The sequence below is a fragment of the Acanthochromis polyacanthus genome, chromosome 1 (assembly GCF_021347895.1).
Source record: "Acanthochromis polyacanthus isolate Apoly-LR-REF ecotype Palm Island chromosome 1, KAUST_Apoly_ChrSc, whole genome shotgun sequence".
Taxonomy (NCBI): domain Eukaryota; kingdom Metazoa; phylum Chordata; class Actinopteri; family Pomacentridae; genus Acanthochromis; species Acanthochromis polyacanthus.
The window spans coordinates 24,646,860-24,667,692 of NC_067113.1; the positions used below are offsets into that span (position 1 = coordinate 24,646,860).

The 20,833-nt window shown below is 43.8% G+C and overlaps 1 protein-coding gene across 1 annotated transcript in view; it reads right to left on the reverse strand.

Annotated features, from left to right (window-relative positions):
* Positions 1-1,806: 1,806 nt before the first annotated feature.
* The window catches only part of hs6st1a (heparan sulfate 6-O-sulfotransferase 1a), a 61,010-nt gene continuing 41,983 nt past the window's right edge, over positions 1,807-20,833 (reverse strand). Inside the window, exons 2-4 of the mRNA XM_022193757.2 lie at positions 10,792-11,014; positions 8,891-9,139; positions 1,807-6,329 (exon numbers count right to left, since the gene is read on the reverse strand). Coding sequence (XP_022049449.1) covers positions 6,015-6,329; positions 8,891-9,139; positions 10,792-11,014 — 787 coding nt within the window. The 3' untranslated portion in view covers positions 1,807-6,014. The remainder of the gene's footprint in view (positions 6,330-8,890; positions 9,140-10,791; positions 11,015-20,833) is intronic.

Below are 20,833 nucleotides of genomic sequence, written 5' to 3' on the forward strand. Positions count from 1 at the left end.
CTGACCCAGGGTTTGCATCCTGCTCCGTTTCCTCCAACATCATCATTTATCAGACTTATTCATGTTGGGGTTAATAAGTTTGCAGCAGATCGGCTCTTTTATGAGCTCCGGGCCCGCAGCTGCACTCACATATGCAAACATAATAAACACACATTTTAGGCCCCTAATAGGATTGTGCGTTTCCTCAGATCGGACTCCCACTGGTGGAAGTCAGCAGAGCACTGCCTGGGAGGTTGGATTCTTCTGTTCAATCCTGTAATATCACAAGAGATGATTTGCTGCTGACCTGGGAGATTAACCAGAACCAGAGTGGAAGGTCAGCTAACAGCCCCAGATGTCCAATCTAATCATATTTATTTTATTGCTGAAGGAAAACTGTGCACTCCCACACTGGCCTGCACTCTCTCACAGATCTTTTTGTATTTACTTTCTGACAAAACAGGGTATTGAAACTCTGCAAATTGTTTGTGTATGGAGAATTTATCCGCATTGTACATTTGACGATGAAGGTCTAAGCCGTGCCGCCGCTGGAAACGACTCAACTAGAGACAAAAGACCAAACTCCATCGTGACCAGTGGCAACGCCAACAGGGCAGTCCTCCAGAACTACAATGGCCTGGCTCTGATGTATGCAAGAGAGGCACTCAATATGAACTTATCTGCAGAATTCCACGCTGAAAATAAGCAATAATAATGCCAGAGCTTCTTTGTTTGCATGAAACAAGCAGGGGACCGGCAATGAGGAGCTGCAGCCAGTTTGACCTCCTAATAATGGACGGCAGCCAGAGCCCATACAATCACTCAGAGCTGGATTCCCACTGCAGCAGCAGCGACTGAGCACTTTCTCTCAAACACTCGCATGTACACGCTCAGCCCTGACAAAAGCCGCCCGGCCCTCTGCAGTAGCCGAGCCATTATTGTTTGTTTAGTCCAGCTGCACTTGAAATGACAGCGACCCAGAACTACGGGGAGGATTAAAGACTGCGGTCAGTCTAATACACCATTTACCAGCTGCCAGAGAGGCTGCACAGCTCTTCCCATTTCCCTCCTCGTTCTCTGTTCATATGCTGGCCACAAAAAAAGCATCCTCTCTTCCCTCCAGTCCTACATAAAGACCCTCTCTGAGTCCTCATCTCTCGCTTTTGTTGCTCGCTTTGATCTCCCTCCAGCCAACTGCCTCTGCCCCGCTACTGTCCAGGCAAATTATTTTTCCACCCTGCCCGCAGAGGTTAGAGTTGAAGCTCGGCGGTGTGTTGATGAGACGGGGGTGAAGGCCCGTGCCCCGCTCCCTCTCGTTTGCATGCTCATCCAAGGACATGGAATGATATTTATGTCGGCCCTCAGTCGCCATCCGTTCGCTCACCAAAACGCCTACCTGCCACAGCGGGGGGAAAGCAGCATATTTGTGTGCATGTACGAGTGCTAAGGCAAGGCCCCAAGTGTCTGCAGATAGAATTAGGCTGTAGATCACGGTTGACAGTACTGAGGCTGCCATTAGGAGGGGAACAGGCTGCTTTATGGGGTCACGGTCCTGTGGTTAGTGTAGGCGAGCGGCAGAAATGTCCTCTAGTTACAGATTGGCCCGTGAATGGAAGTGGAGAAACCTGGAGGGCAAAGCTCCCACACAAGTTGTCAAAAAACCGCCGAGTGTGTCTTAAATGAATATGCGGCTGCTATTTCATGTTCAGCACCTCAGATGCAAAGTCAAAGGGGGAGATATTTCTCCACGAGCGCTCACTTGATAATGCAGCGACAGAGCGGGACACATCATAGATGATATGCAGTGACAACCACAACACAGTCAGGTCTGTAAAAATGAAATATTTTAATTGGTGGCTTGATGATTCATTTTTGCAATCATAAGAAACAAACCCAGAGAGATGCATACAGAAAGAGCCAGAGACAGACTGCACACCAATTCAAAAAACAAGTCTCTATCACACTCTCTTTAACACATCTTTAAAAAAAATAAAATAAAAAAATATGATGATGATGGTAGCGACACCTGGGTTGCTTCATTGTCACAAAGGAAACGCTGTTAAGACATCAGATATACATAGTGATGAGACATAAAATATTTGAGTATAGCTTTACGGCATCAATTTCTGGAATCATTTCAGTGAAAGGATTGACTTTTTCTCTCACACACTGTTCAGGTTCGGGGAGGATTTCATTTGAACTCGACGGTCACTCAAAACTGGAACGCTGAAAATAAAAACCGTCTCAAAGTAGATAATTGGTTCTTTATTCCTTCTTTAACCGCTAATGCAGAGCCAGATATTGGTTTGGAGCCCAAAACACGGACTAAAACAAGTCTGACTCTGAAGAAGAAGTCGTGGGCAAAATGCCTGGAGCTGCAGTGTGTTTTCAAGTCTCCAGTTTCGAGAACACAATGACGGGGAAGCTGATATGAAAAAAAGGGGAGATCACTCTTTCCATATCCATTTCTCTGTCCCTATTGCATTACTTTGAAGGCTACACAAAAAAACGAAGCATATTGACTCTGGATGTGTCCCAACGCCTTTCATCGTTCCCCCCCTTGTTCTTCTCTCCTTCCATTCATGAATCATCCCTGATTTAAAAAGGAGCTGATCAAATAGACAGACACAGGACGACAGGAGGATCCGGGGTGATTAGCGGAAATTTAACAAGAAAATGGCGGGCAGCTAAATTGTCCCCTTCTTTGAGACTTAAATGAATCTATTGTTCACAACAGGATGTGCCATGTTATTATCTAAATGCAAAGGCTGACAAGGCATCCTCTGACTGATGACACTAAACCTGGACTACATTCAGTTTCTTCTCTTCACACTTCTACATTCTTTTCTCCACTTGCTCATTGTTTTTCTCCTCTTATTGCTCTTTGCTTGCAGATGAAGGTTGGGGGATTTTATCCAACTAGAATCCAGCATCGATCACTTTTGAATCCTTTATTGCATCCAATTAAAATTTTACAATTTGCAAATAGCTTATACAATCAGCTAAAAGAACCGTCATCACCTAAAACAGGATGAAAGTTAAATCTTGCTTAAATGTATCCGACAATGAGCAGATGTAGCTTACTTTCACGTCTATTTCATAACCTCAAGCTTATGAATTTAATCGATCACATGACTGAAAGATTCGACTGAAATCAATGTGAAGTCCACTTGCAGTTTTAGAGTAGTGATTTTTTAAAAAAAACAAACAATCATGAGCTAAAAGTTCTATTTTAGCCGTCATGGATTTAAAGTGGATTGACAACAACTGACTTCAATTGCCGCCATTTCAGCCCCGTCTTGGACCTTTTCACTCTGTACATTAGTCTTTTTCCTGCAAAAAGAGGTTTCAGACAGAGCCAGAACAAAATCACAAACACCAAAATAAAAAGAATGGAGAATTTAAAAATATATCAATTATTTATAAGCAGTTTTGTTAAAAGGGGCTTCATTTAGTCAGGCATGATAGATATCTTTGTTCATCAAAATGGTCGGAAATAAAAGGAATTTACACCGATTTCTGTGAAATAAGACTCATTGCCTGTACTGTACTGCATGAAGACCGATCATACTTACTGTAATTCATAGTCACCCTCCAATGGCCCAATCTGTCCTAGAATGTGATTTATTTTAACACTTTTCCCTACACAAATATAAAGAAAAAAATCTAAATCTTGTATGTTTTGTGATATCTCAACATTTTACTTTCTGTAATGGATACCAAATTGTTCACCTGGGCCTGAAGCAGCGTTTAAATCACATCTTTTGTGAACCGTACGATAAGTCAGCTGCCCAAGCAGTGCCAGTATCCGGCACGGTCTGGGGAAATACTTTGGCTTGGCCCCGTGCAAACAGCTTAGCCCTGTGGGATCAGGGAAACGCCTTTAACGATGTGACCAGCTGCTGGATAAAAAAGTAAAGCGTAGACTTCCTTCTAAGGTTTGCGTGGGGACTGCTACACGGCTGAAACACAGACTAAGGTACAGAGTGTTAGGGTCATGATTGAATAAAAAAAATGGAGCCTGCCAACCTGACTTGCAGGAAAATATGTCATAAAGGTGGATTTTGTTCAATGTAAATTACAATTTTAGGTAACTCCAGTGACACAATCTTGACACCACTTCATGGGAAGGAGACAAGAAAAGGGAGAAAGAAAGGGAAGGACAGGACAGGACAGGACAGGGGGGTATTATTGGCTTGCATCACTTTGCTGGTCACGTTGCTGTGACATGCTGTTGGAGGGACTTTGTTGCGCTGCCCTCCACCACCCAAACAAAACAAAACAAACAAAAACAAAATGGCAAGATAATTGGTCATGAAACCAGTCATTCACAAAACTCAGCACACGTCCTCTGTCAGTCAGGCACACTATTTACAAAGGCATACACATACGCCAATCAAAGGCATACTGTACATACTATTTACACACACACAGAAACACACTCACACACACACACACACACACACACACACACACACACGGACTCACGAGTAGTCAGAGAAATTACTGTAGTATAATGCAGACGTAATATCTGGCAATAATTATGTTGACTATGATCCCAGTACATAGAGGCACTGCTACCTCGCCCTGTCCGTTCTTCAGGGTAAAAACAGACTAAAACAGAGCTCAGCCTAATGAACTACGGGTCACCAGTTGCGTGCGAGCCCTTGCAGCAGGTGGGACGGAGGCTTGTTTGAGACTGCTGCTTTTTACAACACAGTCAGAAAGGAGAAAGAAAAGAAAAAGAAAAAAACAAATCCAGAAACTGAAAATGCCACCCACCACATTAAGAGCCCACATTGCCATGGTGACCAGTAGTTCCACAGCTCCCATCTCAAGCATTTGTCTGCGTTAAGGCTTCCAAAGCGCCTGCCGCTCACGCAGCACAGTTCCTGGCAACAACCTACAGCAGAGTCATTCGTCTCCCTCCTCTCCTTGCCTTTGATTTCTTCGCACCTATGTGAGATCCGGCTCTGTAATTGGCTGTCATTCTCCGCAGGACTGAACCCCCCCCCCAAAATAAGGAGAGAAAAGGAGAAATAATGAACTTGTTAAGCGACAGGAGCTTTGGAAACCTTTAACAGAAAAACAGGCCACTTTTCTCCCCCACGAAGCAAGGCTTCAGTAATGGCTATGGTCCATTGTACGTCATTCCAATCCATTAGCTTTGACTTATAAAACAAATAAAAACAAAGAAATAAAGGAATCACTTTTCTTTAGGCAGCAATATTGGTCTCAGTGTTATTACAATTCTGCTTTTAAAAAAGCATAAAACACAAAAGGAAAATACAAATGAAAACATCCTAAAATGAGACTGTCACTATCTCATGACCAAAGCGTGTTCATGGGTGAAATGGCTGATTTTTTTTTTTTAAGCAGAAAGCTTTTATTACACAACTGAGTCCATCTTCTTCTCGCTTTCTTTCTTTGTAGTACAGTCTTTTAATGTACTCCCACCATTTTCTTTGTTCAGCCCAGCCATCAACATACTTTCACAGAGCTTTCCCAGTTCCTTTGAAATCGGAGCATCCAGGAAGTAGACTAGTCCGTTTTGTTCATTTTTTTTTTTTTTTTGCGAGGATTAGTGGGAATTCACAGACTCGGTTTCGTTCTCTCATGCTCCATATCAGGCCACAGAGAACGAGAGGGATACGGGAGGCGCAGCGGAGGCGGGAGAGGTTGCTGAGATACTCGGTTGTCAGCAACTTTTAAAAATATCTCTCCTCTGCTCAGTCAGTAATGATGATGGGAGAGACAAAAAAACGCGGCGGGAGGGAAAGGGCAAGCAGGCGCTAATAACAACTGGGCAAACCTCAATAATGTGAGCTGATGCAATCGACCAAGCTCAGGTTTCCATAGCAACCCACTTGGACTCTGATTCTCGCAGCCCGACTCTCTGATAAAGTCTGTCCATCAGTCATTTGGGTCTTTGAAGCAGGAGCCACTTTCTGTGAATGTAAGTGTGTGCGTGTCGTTGTGTATACGTGTATGCATTTCACATTACATATGCGTGTCTGTCTGTTCTCATTCTGCTGCTACCAGCGGTTGATGATCTGGTTCATGTAGTCCTCAGTGGGGAGCCTGCTGCCCGCCTCCTCCGTTCTGCCTCCCTCCTCACCCTCCTCCCGCTCCTCCCTCTCCCCCTCGCCGTCCTCCAGCGTCGACACCAGGCTCTGCCGGCTGCGGGAGGGCCACAGGCTGACGCCCAGGTGGTTCTGCTGCATGTGGTTCTTGATGCGCTGCTGCCGTCTCTCCTGCTGCCTGGTGTACTGGTAGCGCTGCTGGAACAGGTCCCTGGCGTAGTCGTACAGCTCCATGTCCAGTTCATTCAGCTCCTCTATGCGCTGGACCTGTTGGGGAGGGAGCAGAAGAGACGTTTAGGATTTCTTAAGATGAATCACAGGAAGAGAAGAGAGCAGAAGAAGAGGGGGAGAACAGGAAGGAAAACGGAAGCCAGGGGAGGAACAATCACGACAAAGCAAGGTGAGAATGAAGAGAAGATTATTGTCTTTTCAACTGAACAGTTCCAGGATGTGTGGAACCAAATGAACTTTTTCAACAGCATCTGAATAACCATAAAGCCATTCGTGACTTTCACCAAAATTCAAGGACTTTTCGGCTGAAGTGTGTGTGTGTGTGTGTGTGTGTGTGTGTGTGTGTGTATATATATATAGATATAGATATGTATAAAGTATATACAGAGCTTTGGTATTTTTTCCAATGTTCGTTAAATAAATTATTAATCCAATGTAATTTTGATTTTTTCAGTTTAAAACGATTTATGGTATTATGATTTTGCCGTACTTCACAAAAGACTTTTTTGAGTTCCCTGTAAATCTAGGCGTGGTTGTGCCGTTTCCAAAGAGGTGCAGGACTTTTTTATTGCAGCAAAACTGAGCCCGCAGTGAGGAAATATGCAACAGAAGCAGGAAACTCCAAGAAACGACTTGAGACTCGGATGGCGAATAAACGAAAAATGTTGGCTTCCTCATGCTAATATTGATAAAGCGATATTTTGTGAATAAAGTGGCACATAGGTTGTGATGAATCAACCATTAGAATCTGCTCCAGTGGTTCCTGAAACATCAGAAAGTTCCATCTCCAGAGCTGGAACTTGTTTAGCACCAAGAACTATTGCGCAGGAACTTAATTTATTTCAATAGATCGTTTTCCACTGCAGAAACTTAGACGCTGTTTTAGGGTGTAGAGCCTCATTGTGGACACGTTTCTGGTGAGATAAAAGTACCTACTCTGAGCCAGGAACTTCAAAGTGGCAAATGTCGATATGATAAACTTTCAAAGTACCACTCCTAGCAGTCCACTCCTCCCTAATGTCGCCAATAACTACATAAAATTCCCCACTAACATAACAAACCCTCCTTAGTTCTACTGACTATGCCCTGATCAAACTAGAGTTTCATCAAGTTACTGCTATTCGTCATCGCATTTAGAGTTGGCGTCTCGATCGAAGCTGTTGGATCCTGTTGCAGTGGCAACAGACGGCTGAACTTGTCGATTACGCTGGCACCTGCAGTGAGAAGCGCCTATAGGTTCCTCAGTGTGGTGCAGTTAAAAATCTGCCAGTAAGCTTCCTGTTCCAGCTATTAATGTTCCAGCTGTGAAAACATCTTCGACACGGCATTTGAACAAATGCTTTATAGGGCCTTCTACAGAGAGAGGGAGCTGAAAGAGAAGAAAGCGTGTGCTGGCAGTGTGGAGACAACAGAAACGTGTTTGATGTTCGCTTGTGCGACGCAGCTGCCTTCACTGGCATCTATCTTCTGCTGAGTCGGAATTCAGCATGGAGGGGGGAAATGTGTTTAATTAAGAGAATCCCTTTGAAATCTGCGATGCAGCGCTGGATATCATTTGCGAGCAACGTGCGCGACAACAGAGGGAAGCGACATGCCGCACTGATGAAAATTAGAGATGTTTGATCAGCAGCATGGGGGGACACCGGCACAAAGCCAGGAAGACGGCGCTCAGCTCAAGTCGTCAACACGAAGGCTTCATCTTCATCCATCAGAGAACAGCCGTCAAACTACTTGGAAACCGGTTTCAATCAAAAATGACTCGCTGGGATCTTCGGAGGGTACGAGTGGCTTTCAGGAGCTTTGCGGCAAAATCTTTGGTAAATAATCTTCTCAAAACCTGTTGCTGTAATCATCTGACTTTCTTTAGAGGGAAAAAGTAATTAAATAATATTCACAAATTCCACACAGAACTCTCAGAAATACTTGAACTCAATGCTAATTTTAAAGCAACTAATTTTAAACAGACTTCCCCACCTGTCAGACGCCAAATTTTCATAAAGTGATAGTTCCTCTTTCTTGTGATAATAAATCGTTGGTCTACCTTTTTTTCCCCTCACAGTGTCTGTCAGTTGTGCATATTTTATTTTCTCTCCACCAAAGTGGGTTTGATGTATAAGCCACCAGTCTGCTGTGTACTGGAGGATATATTTCTTTTCTTTTTTTTTTGCTAAGAATTGAGCTTAAGAACTCCCACACTGGACCAATCAAAGTGTGAAGAACATGTTTGAAGCTGCTGTTTTTTAAACAGCAACAGTCATCCCAACTCATTTCACAGCAATATAAAACTGGAGTGTTTACTCTCTGTGTCTCCCTTTTTTTATTTACCCCATTCTCAGATAATACTTTTTTTTAAACATTTGCTTTATTTTCCTTTTTGACATGACAGGATTCCTGGTTTAACTTCTGACATGTAGACTGCTGGGCGTCTTTATGCAGGTTCTCAATATGTAAAGTAGCTAAATATCAAATAAATGCATTGAAGTGGGAATTTGAGTCCAGCACCTGAATGAATATACTTAGCTACACTTCAACACTGACTTTCTTATTTGTCTCTTCTACCCACAAAGATCTGAATCTATGAAAGGTGTAGCACTGACCGTGGCGTTGTCCAGGTCCACCCCTGCTGCTCTGGTGCTGTTGTACTGCATGAAAGGCCTGATGAAGCGCAACCTGAAGGTTCGCTCAAAGAGGAACTGGGTTTTCCTCTGGTACTCCGTCAGACCGAAGAAGGCCATGTCTCGCAGGTTCTTCTTGGCCGACTCCAGGAGAAGCTGAGCTCTCTTCTTCTCTGGAACCGTGGACATGTTGTAGCAGCCGACCAGACTCAGGTCTGCTAACATACGAACCTGCAGACAGAGGGAAAGCAGTGAAGGAGGTTTCAATCGCTCAATCACGTCAAACAGAATTCGTCTCTGTGGCGGAATAGTGCTGAAATGATTTGATGAATCCTCTAAACAATCACAGAAAATGAATGAACAACTATTTGTAAAACCGATTACTCATAAATAGGACAACAGCTCACAGTTATTTTCATGATCGATTCATCTTCTAAACATTTTCTATGAATCAACTTTTTAGTGAATGAAATCTCAAAAAAAACTGATTTCTCAGTTTTTTTCCCCCATCATCAGTTAATGGTTTTATCTGAGTAAATGCCTAATCATTGAGATAAAAGAAAAACATAAATTGTGACATTTGAGAAGCTGGAATTCGGATTCACCTTCTTTAATATGGGTTTAGATTTTTAAAACGTTACCAATTACTATTCGTTTCTCCTCTTTCATGCAGGATTACAGCTCAAAGTGCTCGACATTAATAGTAATGAAGATTGCAAAACACAAAATATTTAAGATGGTACGTTGTGTTTCAGGAAGTTATTATAACCATTTGTGCTTTTGTTAGTAATTCATAAACTGAATGATTAATCACTTCATCAAGAGAGAAAAACTAATTAAAAATGGCCGAACTGACAATGAACAAATAAATAAATCGGTGCAGCCCTGATCCTTAAGTCCTGCATTTTGTGCTTGTTAACAACCATCTTTAGTGTCTCCCCATCATTAACAGCCGTATTTTTAAGTGTCTTGATCACAGCTACACTGGCCTAAAGACAGTCATTTCAAATTTAGCGCATTTGCTCTAAAATGATCGATCGAGATCACTTCATCAGCAAAGGGAAAGGGACTGCAGGCCCATTTGGATTCATGAGAGCGTGAACCTCAGCCCGCTGGGTTCATCAGGATGCCTCAAGTTTGTGTGTTAGTGCCACATTTATAAGTTATGGGACCCTGAGTAATAACACCCTCAGGCTGAGATGAGATAAGCCGGCCAACACGTTGAGGTGGGAGACTGAGATAGCATGAGAAAAGAAGGTGTGAATTTGAGGTGTTTATGGCCAGCAGGCAAACTCCCGACTGTGTACAAGCAGTGTGTGTGTGTGTAAGATACAGAGAAAAGAGTGTATTTTCACACATGTGCAACTCCCCTTATACATGTACCGTTCTCTTTCTGGATGCAGAAAATCAAATAAAAAACAAATTCACAGAGCTCCTTTAAAATCAACAGGAGACAGACTGCGTTCAGTCTTGATCCGTTTTCCTGCAGCTATGAATCCCCTGTATTGGTATTTTCCATGGGACTGGCTGACACCGTCTGACAATAATCTTTACGGTGAACAAAATAAAGCAGTCAAGCAGACAGGAGAGAAGTCAGGTCGCCTGGAAAGATGCAGGTTAGCCTGGCAGCAGTGATGAATGGCAGAAATCAGCTGCTCTTTGAGTGTGTGCAGTAAAAGACCCTCTTTCCACAAATGGCCGAAGGAAGCACGAAAACAAAGGTGAACGGCTGAGGATTTGTGCGCTCCGTCCCTCTCAGTGGCTGCAAGGGACTGTGCAACACCACGCAACACCTCCGGAAGGTTACACAATACGGCGTTTATTGTTTTGTTGATTCAACACTGCAGCTAGATTTCGTCATATTCGGATGCTTTTCTCTGTACCTGTCTGTTGTTGGCCAGGTTGTAGGGACAGTCCATGAACTGCTGCAGGGTGCAGCCCGACCAGTCGGACCCCTCGTAGCAGGAGGGCAGCTCCTCGGGCGTCGGGGTTCGTCCATCGCACATGTGCAGGGAGGTTTTCCACGTGGCTCCCCGCTGCACGTGCCTCCACTCGCTGAGGTAGCGAGACACGGGGTCCCTCAGCAGAGTAATGTAGTAGAACTTCCTGTACAGGGGGAAAAAAGAGGAGGGAAGCAAGAAATGTATTAATATGGTTGTACTAACTGCATGGAAAATTGGAAGGCACATAGGATCAAACATTCAATGACAGGAAGGGCAACATTTCTTAAACTAATGCACTTAAAAGACTCATGTGGAATGAATGAATGAAGGATTTGCACAGATCAAGTAGTACAGCACAGATGAAGAAAGTGAGCAAAAATGCGCCAACAAAACACCGCTGAATCAACGTGTAAGTTCTCTAGTTGACCATGTGGTGGCACTGTTTGCAATGGTTTAATGAAGCAGCTCATTCTGCATCCTCATAACTCAGAGCTGGAGACTGAGCTTGTCGTACTTAGTACCATGTTATTTGCATTTACTAGAAGCAGCTCTGTGGTGCGCAGAAGGAATCTAGGTGGCAGACTGGAAGTAAAACTGCAAATGAGCGGGAGGAGGAGGAGGAGGAGGAGGTGGGGGAGAGAGTTGATTTGTAAGGCAGAGGATCAGGTCAGTGTTCGGGCCACACTGTGCAGGAAAAGAAATTGCTGGCACAAGCACATCTCACTCTGCAACACACATCCCCACGCTGCAAACATCCTTATGCCTCCGACACACACACACACACACACACACACACACACACACACACACACCAAACATCCTTCCTCTTACTTCACACTTGCACCAAGTATTAGGTCTGCCTCTGAGAGATGACTCATCCCGCATCTGAGATTCGGATGGGACTGTTTCTGTTGTGTTTGTGTGTGAGTGTGTGTGAGTGTGTGTGTGTGTGTGTGTGTGTGTGTGTCTGTAATGTAATGGTGCATAGCACAGTTCAATGTCTCTCCAGAGGGGACACTCCCACCAGAGCAGAGACCTTTCCAGGCTTTCAAACTCCAGCTAATTACTGCAGTCTAATCAATCAACACATCCTCATTAACTGCACGCACATACAAAGCTATGTGTGCATGTGTGACTATGCGCCTGCAGTTTTGCCTCAGAGCGACGGTATGGATTTGCCTGGGCAACACACGCAAGCCGACTGTTGAAAGCACACACACACGAACACATGGGCTCGTACGCCGCCCTCCTCTCCTGGGCTCACATCACGTCAGAGGAATGTTTGCAGAGAGAATTTTGTGTGCTGACAGGACTCCACGAAATCGCCTGCTTCACACAAGCCGCCTCATATATATATATATACACACACAGACCCTCTGCTTTCATCGCTAAATCTTTGGCTCCACACTGCAAAGCTCACCCGGCGAGAGGAAGAGAAGGCTGCTGGGTGGACACAAAGCCCCGAGTGTCACACAAACAGTAGCAGTGTCTGGATATTAAAAAAGTGGCTAAACTCCCCCCACCACCACCGCCGCCACCCGAAATCCAGCAGCAGCAGGGAGATCCTGGACAACGAAACAACTAAACCCCTAAATCTAGCAACAGCTGAGGGACGGAGCCTCATAAAACAAGCGGACCCCCAAATCCAGCAGCAGCAGGAGGAGATCCTGGACAGTAAAAACAAACTCCAGAACAAAATTTCATCTGGGAGATCCTGCGCAACAAAACAACCACACCCTGATTTTTCAGCTGCGGCACACAGAGAGAAAGAGAGAGATCCCCACGAATGAAACAAATCAAGTAGCAGCAGGAGGATCACGGACAATAAAACGACTAAACCCTCAATCCAGTGGCAGCTGGGAGATCCCAGGCAACGAACCAAACGGCCCCCTCAATCCACGGTGACAGCGGGGGGATCACAGCCATGGAAACAAGTTTCTAAACTCCCAAATCCTATCAACCTAAACCCAAAATCTCATCCCCCCCATCTAATCAAAAACAGAGGAGAGGCAGAGTCAAACCGGAGCCCGCAGGAGACCGGGGGTACATTATGGAGATTCCTATGATGACATTATCAGGATTCCTAACACTCCCCAGAGTGCAGTGTGTGTTTGTGTGCGAGTGTGAGCCTGCTGTGTGTTTCTGAGTAAGAATACGCCTATTAAATCAGTGATGACATTTTCCCCCCTCTTGGCTTCCATTCCACTGAAAAAACACGGCACTGTTTGGCCCTCGCTACAGAGACGGGAAGAAGAGAGAACGAGGGAGAAAACAGAGAGAGAGAGAGAGAGAGAGAGAGAGGGAGAGAGAGAGAGAGAGAGAGAGAGAGAGAGAGGAGGGGGCGGAAGAGAATTTCAATTAGTTTTCTAATACTGTGAAAGCAGTGAGGGCCCCAAGCCCAAGTGATTTATCAAAGTTATGGCTCCCGCTATAATGAAGGCTCAGGCATATTACCAAGCAAAATAAATAAATAACATGCACGCAAACAGACACACACACACACACACGCATGCACACACAGGATGCATAGTAACCCACGCACACACACACGCGCAGGGCATACATGCAAACCCGAATAAATGATCTTAAACGGCGTGCCTGCCTGTCGTGTCTGCTGGGTCAGGCAGACTGCAAAACTGGTGCCGTGGAGACTTTCTCGCCTTAAAGCCTAATGATGTCTGGCCGTGTACTCAAATCCCAAGGTAATGATGTTTCAACCCACACACACACACACAGACACACACATATTTATCCACTCACCACCAGGTCCACTCCCTTTTATGCACACTTCACACAACACACGCCCTGCCTCCGAGGTGACAGAACATTACAGCAGATATGTTTTCTTTCCTCTCCCCACCACCCTCCTCACAGGTGACACTGCCGAGGCACATGCGCACCTGTCAGACAGACTTCAAAGCTCATACGAGGCGCTCAATCTCTCGAAATTTCTCAGAACACCATCCTCGTCATCCTCCTGGCTGAGTCTGGAAACGGCACCTTGAAGGCTCCTCTGGCAGACTACGCTTTACGTGCATTTTTTCCGCAATTCCCCACCCCCCAGCATGTCTTCTTCTTATCCTGTTATCTGCAAGAAATAGAATAATACCCCTCGCAAAAACACTCAGAATTGCATTTATCAGCGGCGTCGACTAATCGGCGTTATCGTCGCATTGATTCGTCCTATCAGATTGGTGGTGTGTGAGGCAGCCTGATAAAAAAAGTGAGCGCCGGTTAGGGAGAGGTGTGATGAAGCTACTGTCTTGAGGACAGTTTTGTCTTTTTCAAGTCTCATTTTCTTTTTTGGCCCCATCGCTAAAACGGAATTCAAAACTGGAGGCTGTAGGTGCACTGGCTGTCTGGCTGACAAAAACAAAAGAAAGCAGGAAGAACAAAGGGAAACGCATCAATCACTCGTCTGGTTCTCATTCTGAGGACTTTTTGCCCTCATTTCTCACCATCTCCTTGCACATCTGTGCGTCCGTGTGCCGTCAATAAGTGAGAATAAGACGCTCGTAAGCCTTTTTCCACCTTGTCAAGACTAGAAATATGCAGGGAATACTTGTAATGCTTCATTTTTTGGAATGCCAATAAACTTAAAAAGATAACTGAACAAATAGCTGCATCTGTACCACAGAAATCTGCCTCCTAATAGCCATGCATGTCAGACTGTGCAGCGAGAATGAGTAAGTGTGAGGACATGTGAGGCGGTTGGGTGTTATCAAGAGGAAACACACAGCGCCTGGGCCTGTTATGGTCTCCGAGAGCCTGGAGAAAATGAGGCGGTTTCCTGTGGGTCGCAAATCACCACCTCTACAACCTCCACCTTCTCTCTTTAACCTCCCTTTCCCTTCTGTTTAAATCATTCCCCTCTCTGTTGTTGTCTCCTCTTATCCTCGTCTCCCTTCTCGGAGTTGGTTTTGTTAAAATCTCAAACCAGAACTGTTGAGTAATGTCCTGAAGGGTGAATCGCAAATCGAGGAATGGGGGGGAATTTACATGATTTCTCTGCACGAGTTTAGGTTTAGTTAGCAAGTGGTTAGAAAATAAGGGCATCATTAATCAGGGTTTGGCGCGATTTCACGTGTTTTGTGCTAATTAAGAGAGAAACACAAGTGGAGGTTTGTTAGCCGCAATCCAAAGCATCGTTTCCTGCCAAAAGAAGGTGAAGTTTAGAAGGCTTGTTTAAATAGAAGGTTTAAACTGATTGCATGATTTACGCATGTAAGGACACTCATATACACACCCAGACACGCAAACACCAACAGCCCCCCGCTGTGTAGAGCAGCCGTGATTTATTATTAGTCCGCGGATGTTTGTGGAAACCAGATCCCCTCAACAACACGGCTCTTTCCCACCTCTAAAAATGGAATCTGGACTCAATCAACTTAAGAGTAGAAAAAAAAAGAGGCGAGAGAGAGAGAGAGGCATGTTTGTCACCTGAGTTTAAACACAGAGATGCACAGACAGCAAAGTGTGCCAGGATTCAAACCACATTTGGCAAAACTGATTAAATTCAAAGAGGCATAGAGGAAAGTAAGATTTAAGGTCAGATGTGTGTTTCTTGGCCTTGCTTAATAAATCACTGCTTGACGCTCTGATGTGCCAACAATCCATCATGAGGTCTGCGTTAGTGCTGGTTATTTAGAAAGAGGAAAAGAATCACAGAATTGAATTTGTTACACTTGATCCCAGTGCTGAGCAGCCAGGCCTTGTTTAGTGGGTCAGCTGAGCAGTTTCTTCACTTTAGCCGTGATTTCAGAAAAAAATCCAACATCATTCACTCATTTTATCCGACCTTTAGAACAGAGGGTGGTGCAACGAGAGCAGTTCACTCTTTTTTTTGCATGGCTGCTCAGAGTGCACAGGATGCAATTATTTATGCAATTATAGTCGCAAATTGCTACATAAGGGCATCAGGTCGTCTTTAAACATCATATTTAAACAGTATAGACCTGGTTAAGAGCTAATATCAACATCAACTCAATAGATTAAAAGGAACCAAATCGATTATTGGCCCGGTTGATTAACAGAACCAATAACCAGGAAATGAGGACAAACACTGAAAGTTTTTTTTAATGAAACAAATGCAAAATTGTAATAAAAAATAATATGTAACCAAAGTTCTATGTTGGAGTTTGTGTTACCTTTAATTCCGACATTAAAGGTTAAATTTTTACTGTGAATAAAGGCCATACTGGGGACAAATATTGATTATCTGTCTCCTTGAACATATTAGTTGAACTCTAGTCACTCTTGGCAAGAAGTCTGAACTCTTTGATGCCAGAATCCACTGGAAGGTTTGAAAGAGAGGTTATCTTTGTAAAAAAAAAAAAATCTCCATATATCATTTATCAGAGTCTGAAACTGTAAAACCATCAAGCAGTCCTTGAACTACTCTACTGTGATGTACCAGATGTAAGCTTAAAATTTTGATATTTCATCCAAATCACTTTGTTCTTATGTCTCATTTAAACATTAGTGAAAGAAAAACTGTTTGCATTATCCAGATTCCGTGAAAAACTAAAAATTCTGCGCTAACTGGTGCAAACTCTGAAGTCATTGGTGACTCAGCTGTGACCAACAATCACAAGGAAAAAATACCTAAAGTAGGGCTGGGCGATAAATTGAATTAATTCGATTATTTGCCTTTTTAAAACCAGACAATTTGAAAATTTGCCAAATCGTAAAATCGAGGCGAGCTTAAATATATAACAAAACAGATTCTTCTTCTGCCTTTCACGACTTGTGCATTGGCGTTTGCTTCCACCTCTCATCTCCTTCCGCCAAAACACTCACACCCGTCATGGCGGACAGAACAGCAGACGAAGAATTAGTCGCGAGAAAAGGGCCTCATGTTACATCGATTATATGGAAGTGGTTCGGCTTTGACAAGACTGACACAGAGAAAACTACAGTCATGTGCAAGGTTTGCAAAAGTACTGTGAAAACGAAGAGAAGCAGCACAACTAACCTCTTTCAGCACCTCCGGCAGAGGCATCCTAAAGAATGGGAAGAGTGCGAGAGTGTGGCATGGCTAGCACTAGCCATAGCAAACAGACCACAAAGAAACAACAAAAATCGATTTAAATCCTAATCGTCCAAGATGACAAAAAAAAATTTTGGCCATATTGCCCAGCCCTAACCTAAAGTGTCGAAATCTGGTGACTTTTCAGGTGAGCTGGGTTTAACTGCAGGCTGTGCAGTGAATAATGTGACAGGAGCAGAAAAATGCCCAGAAATTGCATAAAGTTCAAAGGATTATATTATACTAGAAGCTTCGTATCAGATCAGAACCTACTGTACTCGGCCTTACAACAGCGTGTTATCAATATGCACGTTTCTGAGCAGGATTCCAGCTAAAAAAAAAGGTTTGTTTTCTTTGTCTTTATCAGATTTGCATTCTAATCTATAACATAAATCAAAACCTGGATTTGACACAAACCACCGTCGGCAAGGAGAATTAGAATCAGATGCTAACAAAGACCCGGACCTATTCTGGGAGCACAGCATCTTTGTGTGTGAAGATTAGCTTCCAGGGAAAAGTCCTGGTAGCTCTGGCCTACGTGTCTCCACTCTGCCGAGAGAGGAATGGACCCCTGGAATGTGTTGGCTGCAAATGCAGATGATATCAACCATGTCAGAGTGTGTGCATCTGTGTGTGTTAGAAAAGGGACAGCTAGGAGCAACATGTCAGGACTTGAATGTCAGCCGACTGCCGCTGACTCCTTCCTGTTCTCTGTGTTTTTGCCATAATGCACGTCATGATTTGGACGAACCTTCGCCCAGGCCTGAAATAATTTATTGTCAGTTTGGACATGCGGTGACCTCATGCATCAGACAGAAAACAGACCCTTGTGGAGCTCGCAGGCTTCAGGCGACACACTGAAAATGCCCCGTTTACATCTTGGCGCCTTTGAAAAGGTGACCTCTCAAGATTAAACCTCACCCTTCGCCTTTGTCCTACTCCTGCACTCCCCTCCTCCGCTAGCCATCCGTCATCTCATCCCGTGTGTCCCGGGTGTCTTCTGGCCAATAATGACGCACCGAGACAGTCAGAAATAGACCCTCTTGGTTCAGACAAGCTCTCCAGGCGTCTTCTTCCCTGCCTGCCCCGACTCACTCTTCCTCCCTGCACTTTGTTAGCTGATCAATAACAGCCTCGGGACTCAGACAGGCTGCCTCGGTAATTTGGACTTTAAACACAGACTACGTACGAGAGACAGGGTGGAAAGAAAACAGAGAGCAAAAAAAAGGGAAGGGGAGTAACAGGAGACAGTGGCGACAGCGCCGGAGTTCGGGGACACAGAGGGGGCAAGCCGGAGCGAAAACAGACGTCCAAGAGTGTGCGGTTAAATATGAGGACACTTAACGGAAATTCTTTGTTCTCTCTCTCAGCAAAGAGAAATCAGATTGTGCCAAGAAGTTATGGTTTCTGAATATTTTCCTTTCAAAGCGTCCACATTTTCTATATAGCAAAACATCCTGACTCAGATTTGCAGACCTTTCGGATGCAACGTGATATGTGCTGATGTGGCAAAGCAAATGCGACTGGGATACGCCGGCCAACACCAGTGTTCAGAATGAACTATAATCACAGAAAGAGCTGCTGCTAATGATTATTTTCATGATCAATTAATCTGTAATTTTCTTTTTATTCAGTCAGGGTAGCTTGTGAGCCAAAAGTGACACGTTAAAATTGCTGGTTTTGTCCAACCAAATGTCCAATACATTGAGATAAGGCATCGAAAAGCAACAAATCAGCACAAAAATTCAACAAAACGCAACCATTTTAGCATGAATCCTCCTGGATGAGAGGCGAAACATCTTCAAAAACCCAAAAGAGAAGTCCAGCTGCTTTCTACTGAAGCCCCTAGGATTACTCTGACCTGGATGACTAAGAATCTACGCAGACAACAAATCATCGGCTTTAGTGGACTATTTGTCATCATCTTAATATTTAATCAACCCTATTAGTCATCAATCTCATTCTGATTAAGGTCATGCATTAGTAAGAACTGAATAAAAGGTCACACTTTAGTCCAGCAATGTTCAATAATAGGGTGATTTAAAGCAAATTATTCTAAACACTGAGTCACGGTTGAAGTCATTGCTCAAGCAAAAAGTCCAAACATTCATTGGTTTTTAATGCACTGTAAACTGCATTCTGATGTGAGCACATTTTCAGGGTTATTCTAGCCTAGAATTTACCTCTGGAGAGGGAAAACTGTTCACAACAGAAGAAGCAGCGAGTCTGTTACTGTATTCCATAGAAATCTGTGCATTTCCAGCTGCTTCTGACCATTTGAAGAAGAAAATGTCTATTAAATTGGATTAAATGGTATCCCAATTAACTAAATTCTCAATTCCTAGCTAAAACCTCCCTGGGGGACACTATGGAGGGAAAAAACTAGATGTGCAGTTGATAAAACAAGCAAACTGAAGACTTTTGTAACCCAGTGGATATAAATGATTAATTGAATTTTTTTTTTTAAAAATCACCAAATTAATTGATAATGAAAACATTCCAATCCTGTCTTTTTCCACAGTCTTCTTACAAAAAAACAGCATTACTGCTGACATCAAGAGGTGAAATGAGCTGATCAGAACAGCAAAGATCAAATTAACTGACAACATTACTGCAGCATTTAGTCATTTATTAAGTCAATGTACTGAATTCTCAAACATGAGGCTTTTTTAATTCTCTCAGTTCTGGACGAGGCTTGTTTTGGCAAGATAAGCAATTAAGAGTTGTCGATTTGGCTTCTGGAAAACTGAGATTTTTTTTCACATTCGATTAATGACGTAATTAACAAAACAAGAGGAATTGATAATGGCAGAGATCACTGCAGTTGGATAATCCAGTCTGCAGACTATCGTCTCACTTAGGGGTTGTTTTATCATCAAATTTCCTGAAAATAGTGTCTTTCTGTCACGTAAAGATTTCAACAGAAGACCCTTAAAATGAGTCTTCTCATGGTTGCAGTGTACTGTAAGATTTCTAACATCCAAGTCATGCTGAGACAGTAAATTCTGATCCAGCACTGAGAATGTTTCAGAGCCCCTGCAGTCACTAACAAAGTATTAAAGCAAGCTTCTCCCTGCATGCTAGGAATTCTTTACAAAAAAAAGGGGGGGGGAGCACAAGTTGGCCACGCAAATGTGAGTTGCCGTGCGACGACACCTAAAGGAGCGTGTGAAAACTTTAGCTTATGCCATGAGTGAGAAATAACTCATGGTTCACTGCATTTCTGCACAAAAAAAGGCATCCTTTCCGTGATTACAAGACAAAGAAGGGCAGCAAACAAGGAGGAGATGGAAGTGTAGCCTGTGGGTGGACGCTATAGCTCAGGATCGGACCAAAACAAAGGAGAGGGCAGGAGGGAAGAGAGAGAGAAAGAGGGAGAGAAACAGTGGAGGGAATCCCCTGAGTGCAAAGCTATGTTCGGCAGGAATGTACGCCCGCCTGTTCTCTCATGTAACTTGACTGGCAACAGCCCAGAGAGCTGTCTGACAGAGACCCAGAGAGGGTGGGAGGAAATAAGATGGATTTGGTGAGAGGGAGATGGGTGGAGGGACAAGGAGGGTTGCACAAGTAATTGCAGGTCATTTTTCACGCTTTCACAATTTTAAGCTATGCGTCAGTGATGTGGTAGGAAAATATGACGACGCGAGACCGATCGCCAGTAGATGTACATTTTTTAACCGTCAGAGATACCGTTGGGAGCGGAAATGGTTTGTTGATGAATTGATTATTTGATCCAACAGGAAAAACATGATCTGCACCTGCTTTGACAGCTGATTGATACCTTTAAGTGAAAACAGTTTCCGACTTGGAGCTTCTTTAAAGGCACCGTTTCTGTTTGAATCTCTGGCCGTGTTATTAATATCGTCCGACAAGTTGAGATCTGTGGCATTTATCAAAAAAGTTTCTGCTGATCAACTAATAAGTTAATCGACTTTTCATGAGGCGTTGCGCTTT